At 43.8% G+C, this 11748-nt stretch overlaps 1 protein-coding gene across 1 annotated transcript in view; it reads left to right on the forward strand.

The window, feature by feature from the left end:
- ANKRD33B (ankyrin repeat domain 33B) overlaps positions 1–11748 on the forward strand; it is a 108596-nt gene that overhangs the window by 88838 nt on the left and 8010 nt on the right. The window contains exon 3 of the mRNA XM_032796347.2: positions 7033–7173. Within this exon, the coding sequence (XP_032652238.1) occupies positions 7033–7173 (141 nt within the window). The remainder of the gene's footprint in view (positions 1–7032; positions 7174–11748) is intronic.

Raw genomic sequence — 11748 nt, forward strand, 5'->3', positions numbered from 1 at the left:
CTCTGAGGAGCCAGTCTTACTCTGCTCTGCTGTGAGAACCCCCACACCTGGACTGTTCACGCACAGCCTCTGGCATGTAAGCTGCTTCTTGGATTGTGCAACCAAATGACACTAGCCAGTATCTCTAGTCCCAGATACAACCCTAGGAATCTCCATCTTGGTGTCCAGTTATGCCCGCTGGACGTTGCATGCTTATATAAGTTCGTCAATTTAACAAATAAATTGATATGTACCAGGCTTGTTATCCCAAGGGGAGTCTCTGAAATGCTTCAAATCAAACGCACTGCTTCAGATAGAATAAACAAATTTATTAACTATAAAGATAGATTTTAAGTGATTATGTGTCAAAGCAAAACATAGGTCAGATTTGGTCAAATGAAATAAAAGCAAACCACATTCTAAGCTGATTGTAACACTTTCAATGCCCTTACAAACTTAGATGCTTCTCAGCATAGGCTGGCTGGTTACTCTTCAGCCAGGCTCTCCCCTTTGATCAATGTTCAGTTGCTTGGTGTGGTGTCTGTAGATGTAGGTGGAAGAGAGAGGAAGAACATGGCAAATGTCTCTCCCTTTTATCATGTCCTTTCTTTTCTCTTGTCTTTGCCCCCCTCCCTTCAGAGTCCGGTGAGAATTACCTCATCATAGTTTCAAATTGCTCAAAGGTGTGTGTGTGGGGGGGGGTGACTCCCTCAATAGTCCAACAAATTCTTTTGTTGCTGCCTATGCCAGCGTCCTTTGTTCCTGTGAGGATGGGCTGTCATTGTCCCATACTTGCCCTAATGAGGTGTGAACTGCCTCTCTGCTCTTGGAGAGTTTTTGCCTGGGCTTATTTTAAGCATGAGGATACATTTTCAGCCTCATAATTACATACATGAAATTATAACCCAGGGGTAGGCAACCTATGGCACGCGTGCCAAAGGCGGCAACGAACTGATTTTCGGTGGCACTCACACTGCCCAGGGTCTGGCCGCCAGTCTGGGGGGGCTCTACATTTTAATTTAATTTGAAATGAAGCTTATTAAACATTTTAAAAACCTTATTTACTTTACATAAAACAAAGTTTAGTTATATATTATAGACTTATAGAAAGAGACCTTCTAAAAACATTAAAATGTATTACTGGCACGCAAAACCTTAAATTAGAGTGAATAAATGAAGACTCAGCACACCACTTCTGAAAGGTTGCCGACCCCTGTTATAACCTATAGCCTTACTATAACATTACTGTAACAACAATGCTCAGTGCATCATGAGCTTTCCAAAGACATCTGACATGACAAACTTTGCATTGGATACCACACAATCATTTTACAAGGATGAACATGGGGATGCTGAGGGTTCCCCCGAGGTACAGAGCATCACACATGGATTTATATAGAGACAGTATGATATTCTCTATCTTATTATGTATCCATCTCTTAAAGATTCCCAACATTCTGTTTGCTTTTTTGACTGCCACTGCACATTGAGTGGATGTGTTCAGAGAACTATCCACCATGACTCCAAGATCTCTTACCTGAGTAGTAACAGCTAATTTAGACCCCATCATTTTATATGTATAATTGGGATTATGTTTTCTGACGTGCATTACTTTGCATTTATCAACACTGAATTTAATCTGCCATTTTCTTTCCCAGTCACCCAGTTTTGTGAGATCCCTTTGTAATTCTTCGCAGTCTGCTTTGGACTTAACTATTTTGAGTAGTTTTGTATAATCTGCAAATTTTGCCACCTCATTGTTTACCCCTTTTTCCAGATTGTTCACCTATGTGTCTGATAATTCTGCTCTTTACTATAATTTCAACCAGATTGTCCAGTACCGAAGTTAGGCTTATTGGATTGTAATTGCTGGGATCACCTTTGGAGCCTTTATAAAAATTGGCATCACATTAGCTTTCCACCAGTCATCTGGTACAGAAGCTGATTTAAACGATAGATTACAGATTACAGTTAGAAGTTCTGAAATTTCACATGTGAGTTCCTTCAGAACTCTTGGGTGAATACCATATGGTCCTGGTGATTTATTACTGCTTAGTTTAACAATTTGTTCCAAAACCTCCTCTAATGACTCCTCAATCTGGGACAGTTGCTCAGATTTGTCACTTAAAAAGAATAGCTCAGGTTTGGGAATCTCCCTCACATACTTAGCCGTGAAGACCAATGCAAAGAATTAATTTAGTTTCTCTGCAATGGCCTTATCGTCATTGAATGCTCCTTTAACAGCTCGATCGTCTAGTGGCCCCACTGGTTGTTTAGTAGGCTTCCTATTTCTGATGTGCTTAAAAAATATATATTATCTTTTGTGTCTTTGGCTAGCTGTTCTTCAAATTCTTTTTTGGCCTTCCTAATGATATTTTACACTTGCCAGAGTTTATGCTCCTTTATGTTTTCCTCACTAAGATTTAACTTCCACTTTGTAAAGGATGCCTTTTTGCCTCTTACTGCTTCTTTTACTTTTGTTTAGCCATGGTGACTCTTTTTTTAGTTCCCTTACTATGTTTTTTAATTTGGGGTATACATTTAAGTTGAGCCTCTATTATGGTGTCTTTAAAAATTTACTCGGTCTTGTGCTGTGCTCCACTTTGCAAGTCACCGATGAAACAGTACCATGCTTAGAAAAAGTGAGTTTAGTTGTATTTAATGTGATGTATAAGAAATTAAACAGCACAAGGTTTCCATAAACAAGTAATAATGTACAAATTGTACAGGTTCTCTCTAAGCTAGTCATGGAGTGAATGAAAAACAGACACTTCAGCTGGACAACAATCTCTCCCCAGGTCTTTAAATAAGAAACATGCACAGAGACCACTCGGAACTCTTGATGGTTGGGTGGGAGAACAATTTAAAGGTGTGTGTGGGGGCACGTGACCACGTCTTTCCATGCATACATCACCTCTGGGCCCTTTCCCACTCCCCCTGCACCTCCCATGCCTTCTCGCTCTTACTCCCCTCACAGAGCTCCTTCCTTGCTTCCTTCTCCTATTGCCTCCCCACTGAGCCAGAGTGGGCTCTGATACCTACCGCCGAGCAGGTTACTGCAGCTGCGAGCAAGGAAGGGACAGTATTCAGAGAGCTTTCCATGCCTGCTCTGGCGTTGCTGTGCTGCCAGCCCCATCTCTCTTCCCTGCTCCAGGTGCCTCCTAGCAGGACTCAGCAGGAGTGCTTGGTGTGGGTGCCTTTCCCTGGCATGTCCCCCTCAGCCACACTCAGCCAGACTCCCACCTTGGCAGAAATCAGGGAAGGGGGACTTGTGACACCACATGTTCCTTCCCCCACGCAGGTCAAAGAACTGGTTACCATATGCTGAGCACAGGATTCTTGGTAGGAGGTACACCAAGCATACAGACCAAAAAACTCTGATGTTGGAAAATATTTTGCCCCCATTCTGCAGCTTCCTAGTGTCATGCTTCCTCATTCGCAATCCCCTTTCACACCCTCTAAGTGCTGTGACTTTCTCCTACTCCCACTAAACTACTGTATGTATAGCAGCCCAAGGTTACTGCCGCTATGGATCAGATTTTACATCTGTCATTAATCAGCAATAGCATGCAATTCAAATATATCCACGGTAACTTCTTCTTAGAGCTTCATGAAGCTTTTGTAGCAAACCTGAAATCACACAATACACACCTGGTTTCAGGTTAGGTACAAACTCTAGCATTCACCGAGGTTCACTGAAACACTGGTGAAATTTCAAGAGAACCTGGGCCAAATTCATGGCTTTGTATCAAAACCATATAACAGGTTGAACTCAAAATAAGGTGAAATTTGGCATTTATGACTGTTTTAACTTGAGTTTGTGTTTCTTTGAACCCGAAATTTGAAGCAAACCTCAGGGTACATAAACCCCGGTGGATTGAAATTGAAGAGGTTTGCATGAATTCCTGTGATATTGAACAGCTGAGTTCCACACAGTTCTGCTTAATTTTCTTTGTTACTTTGCTGCTATTTTTTGTCTTCACTTGAAATTAGATCCAATTCCCTGGGGAGCTTTGACTATGATTTCCTCCATCCCACTCCCCATCTGTGTCAAATAGCCCAATCTGTAGTTATATTTTTGGCAACATAAAGTAGAGCATCTTTAACCATAATTAACATAGAGATTTTTAAAAAAATCATTTATGTGTATATAATGCTGTTGTTTTAAATGTCCGCACTATTCTGATGTTCTCTAGACATCCCTGGTTGAAAAGAAGTGTTTCTGCTACATTGAGGCTTTCAGGCTAGGCAGAGGGATACTTACACATGAAGAGAAACTGAGCATTCTGGGGCCAGTCCTGCAAACCTTCTGGGCACAGAGATTCCATTAGTGTTAATTGTCTTCATTGTCTTATTTGTGACTTGATCCTGCTCCCATTGAAGTCAATAGGAGTTTTGCCAGCTACTGCAACATGATCAGAATTGGGGCATTTGTTCATGTTATGGGCCCAGTTGAAAATGAGTGTAAATCATCGCCACTCTAATTTGGAATTTTTTTTACATCTAGTTTGCACTCATTTTGTACTGAACTAAGTGATGGCACAAGGTGCAGGGCCATTATGCTTTTGGCCTTCAATTTCTTTGATTCAGTTTAAACTTTTGTTTTAGGTTGTCTATGAAATTGCTTGAGTTTCAAGGAAGTTTCTGGTTAAACAAATAGGTTGGTGGGATTTGGCAAACCTCAGAGAAGGGTGAGACTGAAAACATTGTTAACGCTACGACTACAGATATATCTAAAACCATTTAACTGGCAAAAAAATCGCTTTTCCTGCCTTCCAGAAGAAGTGTAGGATTGAGTTGGTGCAAACAACTGCTGATGAAAACTGCACCAGATGTGCTGCAACAAATTTATTTTAAAAATTGCTCTGTCTGAATTAAAATCTGCTTCAGTAACATTTCTGGATACACTTGACAGCCATGCATCGCAGAATATCCAGCTGGACTGGAGAGTGAGATGACAGAACATTTTTTACAGCTCACAGTAGTTAAGTTGTGATTGTTCCAGCTGGTTGACAGACTGCATTATTATACAAACCATCATAAAATAAATGATAAGTGAAGGGAAAACTGTTTTGAATAAGTCATAATGGCACTAGATGTTTGTCATCTTCTGTTAGTCCAATTATAAGGGCTTGATGTTTTAATTGGTCTTCAGACTGTTAGCTCCGTAACACTTATTATTTTAGCCAGTGATAGTCTTCCAGTGCTCTGCATGTCCCTGCTAACACCAGTGACCCTGACACACAAACCAAAGGAAGTGAAAGGCAGCAATGGCCATTTTTGGAGAGTAAAACTTGACAGCAGAACATCAGTCACATTGATTTTACTGTGAAGCCAGTAAAGAAGCCCCACTAGCCCAGGGCTGGCTCTACAATTTTCACCGCCCCAAGCAGCACGGCGAATTGCCACCGCAGACAGCGGGGGCAGTCCTTGTGCCCTTAGAGCGGCAGGCGCGTTTCCACAGCGGCGGCAAATCGGTGGCAGCTTCTATGTTTAGCTGAAGCCACTCTGGACAGCTAAACATAGAAGCTGCCGCCAAATTGCCGCAGCAGCGGAAACGCGCCTGCCGCCCTAAGAACACATGGACTGCCCCCGCCGCCACCAGCGGCAATCGGGCGCGCTGACTGGAAGCAAAACAACAGGGACTGCTGCCCCTTGCAAATTGCCGCCCCAAGCACCAGTTTGGAATGCTGGTGCCTGCCCTGCGCTGGCCTGTTGCTAATAGGTGGCTCTCCACAGCCAGGCAGGAAAGAAATGGTAAAAAGAGTAAAAAAAGAACACAAATAATCCCTTTGTCTAATATCAACTCACCCGAAGTTCTGTTGAGATTTTCAGCTCTGACTGCCCAGTGAAAGTGGGGGGAGGGATAGCTCAGTGGTTTGAGCATTGGCCTGCTAAACTCAGGGTTGTGAGTTCAATCATTTAGGGAACTGGGGCAAAAATCTGTCTGGAGGTTGGCCCTGCTTTGAGCAGGGGGTTGGACTAGATGATCTCCTGAAGTCCCTTCCAACCCTGACATTCTATGATTAATCAGGCTCCATGATTTTAGAGAAAAGGATCCAGCTGTCTGCACATCTCCACGGCAGTATCTCATCCAGTTCTTTAAAAATACATGTGTACAATTAATAACTTCACACTTGCATCAGACCTACCATTTTCAAAGGGTTTTAGGGTTTGGTTTTCCCACAACCCCTGTGTATGGGCCAGGATGTCTTTGCACTGTCCTAATAGCAGACCCTGATGCATTCTATGTTTTGGCCAGGGCCAGCTCCAGGCACCAGCTCAGCAAGCAGGTGCTTGGGGTGGCCAAGGGGAAGGGGCAGCATGTCAGGCTCTTTGGCAGCAATTCAGCAGTGGGTCCCTTGGTCCCTCTCAGAGGGAAGGACCTGCCACTGAATTGCCATCGAAGAAGAAAGCGGCACGGTGGAGCTGCTGTCGATTGCGATCGTGGCTTTTTTTTTCCCCCTTGCCACTTGGAGTGGCCAAAACCCTGGAGCCAGCCCTAGTTTTGGCTTCCCCCATTCCAGCCTTATAACTGGCACAGCCTACATCCCCTAGTGCCGCTGTGCTGGCCGGCACATTGGAGGTGGTGGAACCACACAGCTCCACCATTCCCTATCCCTTCCCACCAATATGAATTGGGGGACACATAGTATCCCCACTTACTATGACATACCACAATATGGTCCTTAGCTATTCCCCACAACAACCCCTGCAGTGGGTAAGTAAGAGTGCTATGTACATCAGTTTTTATAGAGGAGAAAGCCATATTCAGAGTCAATGTCAGAGCTGGGATTACAACCCAGGAATTCCAGGCTCCTGTTCCCATGCTCCAGTCAGACCATCAAGACGCTTGAAGAATAAATGCTACTGACTGCAGCATGTGAAAAAGGATGTGAGAATGGCATCGTATTAAGTAGCCATGGCTTGCATATTTGATAGCTGGTAGTGGTCAATTAAAAGTTTCAAGCAGTCTAAACCTCAGAGTGATTCTTAACTCTAATATTTTTCTGTAGCAATAACTCTTCTCTCCCTTGTTTTATCCTTCTACAGGGCATATAACCATTACAAACTACTTGTTGAACTATTTTCCTGGTCTTGATATTGAGAAGAGGAATGTATTTGGATTCACAGCACTGATGAAATCTGCAATGCAAGGCCGAACTGAATGTGTCAGAGCCTTAATGTTGGCAGGTATGTGAAATTATTCGCTTCATCAGTACTTCTTGCTCTGAATAAGATAGCAGTAAAACAGTGAAAAGCTGGCCTGTCCAGTATTTACTTTATTAAGAGGTGTGGTGGAGCTATTGATACAAATGAAAACAATTTCTGAATGTCTTGTAAATAGAGACGTGAAGCCGTTTTATTATTATATATTATTATTATTGTTACAATAGTACTTCACAGTGCTCTTGAATTTCCATCTGAGCATCTCAACGGAAATTACAAGCATTCATTGCTTTAGACTTGCATCATCCATGAGAAGTAGATAAGTATTTTTATCTGCAATTTTTCAGATGGGGGAAACTGAGGCATAGGAGGTTAAATAACTTGTTCAAGGTCACACTGTATGTTTGAGACAAACTAAGGAACAAAACACAGATCTCCTATGGTCATGCTTTACCAACAGTCTATCTGTTCTTACAATATTAGAATAGTAGAGGACAGTAATTTTTTCTTTTTAATCATGGTAAAACAGGGGGCCAGATACATTGCTACAAAATTGGGCCTGAAAGATTTGAAAAACTTAGGATGATTTTTGACTTTATAAGAAAACCCAGAAGTTTTGATGTGATATTGAGTTTCATTACAAACATTTCACACAGCTCAAATACTATGAATATGATACAATATTAAAATATGATCTGATAACTATGTGTCCAGAACTATAAAGCTACCTACTGTTAAATAATAAGACTTGATAAGCTGTGTATGGTAGTTGGATATAACTCCTTCTTAGGGTATGTCTACACAGCAAAGAAGAATCCACAGCTGGCCTGTGCTAGCCAACTTGGGCTCGTGGAACTCGGGCTGTGGGGCTGTTCCATTGCCATGTAGACTTCCAAGCTTGGGCTGGAGCCCAGCGTCTGGGATCCTTTATCCCCACAGAGTCCTAGAGCCTGGGCTCCAGCTTGAGCCTGGAAGCTTACACAACAATGAAACAGCCCTGTAGCCCGAGCCCTGCAAACCTGAGTCTACAGCTGGCGTACGTAGACTGTGTAGACCAGTGGTGGACAACCTGTGGCCCATGGGTCGCACGCAGCCCGTCAGGGCAATCTGCTGACGGGTCACAAGACAGTTTGTTTACATTGACCGTCCGCAGGCACGGCTGTCTGCCGTTCCCAGTGGCCACGGTTCGCCATTCCCGGCCAATGGGAGCTGCGGGAAGCGATGGCCAGTACGTCGCTGCAGCCCGCGCCGCTTCCCGCAGCTCCCATTGGCTGGGAACGGTGAACTGCAGCCACTGGGAGCTGCGGGCAGCCATGCCTATGGACGGTCAATATAAACAAACTGTCTCACAGCCCATCAGCAGATTGACCCGACGAGCCGCGGGCAGCCTGCAGGCCACAGGTTGCCCACCACTTGTGTAGACATTCCCTTACTTGGCATTGTTGCTCTTTGAGCAATCATTATACAGTGGATCATGTAAAAAACTAAATAAAATAAAAACCGTGCATCCCTTATGTCTGAGTACATATAACTTTATGCCATTAAGCACAATTTATAGAATGTTTAGCATGTTCTTTTGTGAAGGCCAGGGCTCTATAATGTGTATTTCAGAAAAGGAGGAAACACTTTCCTTGATTATCCTATTAAACTGATATCAAGTCATGAGAAAGGAAAATATATTGTTATAGCCACTTAATTACAAATAGCGAATTGGAATAACTGCATTCTGCATGGATTTTGAAATATGATTTATTTATTACAAGACTCATTTACTATTATTATTGTGGTATGGCAGAACTACTATAGTTAAGGTTGCACCATAACATCTATTTAAAGGTGGACCTTTTAAAGTCCTCTAAAATCAACATGCTTAGTCAGATTTCTTTGAAATTTAGTGTGCCTCAAGAATACACAGGTATGGTTAATGACCCAAATTTGGACTCATTTAAGCCTAGAGTTCCAGAAATATAAGCCTTGAAAAAAATACCCATTTTAAAAAGGAAAGTGTCTAGGTGGATTCCCCCCCTGATGTGGTGCAGGTCAAAATGATCTCAGTCTGTTGAGGTTTACCCAGGGTAGTACATGGCACTCACTAAATCTTTGGGGGACACAAATTGAGAACAATATTTAAGAAAATGTACATTTTTTTTACACTGTTCATGCTCCAGTGCAGAAAAATGACTAGACGGTTTCTATTCCCACCATTTTATATGCTTTATAGTTCAACACCTGAAAGTGCTTTAAAATCTGAACATTTATTCAGATTGCTTTGAAATGTGATGTGCCTCACAGGATCACTGAGTAGCATTAGTGATCCAAATTTGGGGTCATCTAACCTAGGGTTCCTGAATTACAGCAAACCCTCCCTCACCAAGTTTCCTTCTGCTGCCTTGTACTGTTACAGTGAGAGGGTCTGACTGGATAAATCACAGACCTTTTGATGGCTGTGAACTCACCCTTCAATTAACATAACTAAGGATATGTTAATCACAAGCCCGCACCTAAGGGCTTGGCTACACTTGTGAGTTAGAGCACATTAAAGCAGCCCCCGGCACCCTAACTCACGACCCATCCACACTGGCAAGGCACTTAGAGAGCTCTGACTCCGTGGCTAGAGCGCTCCTGGTAATCCACCTCGGTGAGAAGCATAACGCTTGGTGCGCTTGGGTGAAACGCCCAGGCATCAGTGTGAACGAGGTGTTGCATTACTGTGCACTGATTGGCCTCCGGACAGCCCATAATCCCCTTAAGTCAAGTGGCCACTCTTGTCTTGTTTTGGAATTGCTGCAGGAATGTGGCTATCAAATCAAACAATTACTGTGGGAGATCTGCTGCTCTTTGAATTTACAAGACAGCATGTTGACATGCTCTCAGCTCCCAAAAAACTCACTCTCTCTCCCCCCACATACACACAACATGCTCCCTGTCACACTCCACCCCACACCCCCATTTGAAAAGCACATTGCAGCCACTTGCATGCTGGGAGAGCTACCACAATGTACTGCTCTCTGTGGCCACTGCAAGTGCTGCAAATGTGGCCATGCCAGTGCGCTTTCAGCTGTCAGTGTGGACAGATTGCAGTGCTTTCCCTTCTGCGCTCTACGAAGGCTGGTTTAACTCAAAGTGCTCTATATCTGCAAGTGTAGCCATGCCCTAAGACAAAAGGAGGTTTGAATTGATAGCTGGAGGTTGCTACAATTTGTGAGTTGGGTGGCAATTTCATTTTTGGGGGAAATGTAATCAAAGGATTTGGGGGAAAAAATTAAACATCGGTATGCCTGCTGGGAGGAGAGATTTGGGGTGGAGGTGTGGGGGAGGGTGGTTTGGGGCTGTAGGGAGAGGAGGGAGGGTTATGGGAAGGGGAAATAAATGGGGTTAGATGGTAGGGGAGATGAGGTTGGGCACTTAGGTGAGGGAGGCATGGCACCCTACAGCCTTCTTAGTGCACCCCAGCCCCTCCACCCCAATCCCCATACACCCCCAGCTCTGCCAATTCACCCCAACCCTCTGAGCCTCAATCCCCTGTGGCCAAACCTTCCTGTAACTTAATCCCCTCCAGCCCTGCCAGTGCACCCCAAGACTGCTGTGAATAAGTGTTAGAAGAACATTCATTGAGAAATTGGAAGGTTCCTAGCTGACTGAAAAATGTGTGCTGTATGGCATAGAAATACTTTCTCTCAAACATAAAACTGTCAGTATTGTGGAGCAGAAACCCTGTCTGTGATGTCTCTTCCTGGTCCTGTCACAAACCTCACCCTCCAACCATTCAGCAATGTGACCAGAAATGCCATTCCACTGTCATATAGTTGTCCTTCACTCCAGGTACTGCTTGTGAGCCAGGCTATGGGAAGTGGGGTGGAATTAATAACAATAGAAATGTTTGTAAGCCAGAGAGTGAAGATTTCAGGGAGATGAGTTCCCTGCTTGTGGTGGGGGGGCTGTGTACAGCATTGGGGAGAGGCCAAGTTGGAGGGTGGAATGTAGTGAATGGGTCAGGGTCATGACTAGGGATGTGTGGTGAAGCAAGGCTGGTGGGGCCCAGCTGGTGTGTGTGTGTTTACATGGGGCGGCCTGGCTCAGTATGCAAGTCGCAGGACATGATATGTACAACTGTCTAAATGACCACTAACTCCTACCAACACCATATGTTTTCCTGTTTAAAAAAAACCTATGAAATTCAGTGGCAAAGAACTATGTTAACACAGAGTTAAGGTTGCTTGGCAGTATGTCGTCATGCCCATGCTCTTTCAGCAGTGCCCCAATACACCCCATTAACACAAATACCTTTACTCTGCCAGCCTCACAGTTGCGGAAATGTACAAACTCTTCACCTCCTTTTACAACCCAGTCACTCTCACCCACCAGGATTCCAGCTAACACTATGGGTACGTCTACACTGCACGATTATTTCGAATTAGCTTAAACCGATATTACAAAACAGATCTAATAAAATCGGTTTAGCGCGTCCACAGTGGGATCACAAAATCGATTGTTTGCGTCCATGGTCCAAAGCTACCATCGATTTCAGGAGCGGTGCACTGTGGGTAGCTGTTCCTCAGCTATCCCATAGTTCCCACTTCCGGGTTGAGAGCACAGTGC

Source organism: Chelonoidis abingdonii, chromosome 2 (assembly GCF_003597395.2).
Source record: "Chelonoidis abingdonii isolate Lonesome George chromosome 2, CheloAbing_2.0, whole genome shotgun sequence".
In the NCBI taxonomy this organism is placed as follows: Eukaryota; Metazoa; Chordata; order Testudines; family Testudinidae; genus Chelonoidis; species Chelonoidis abingdonii.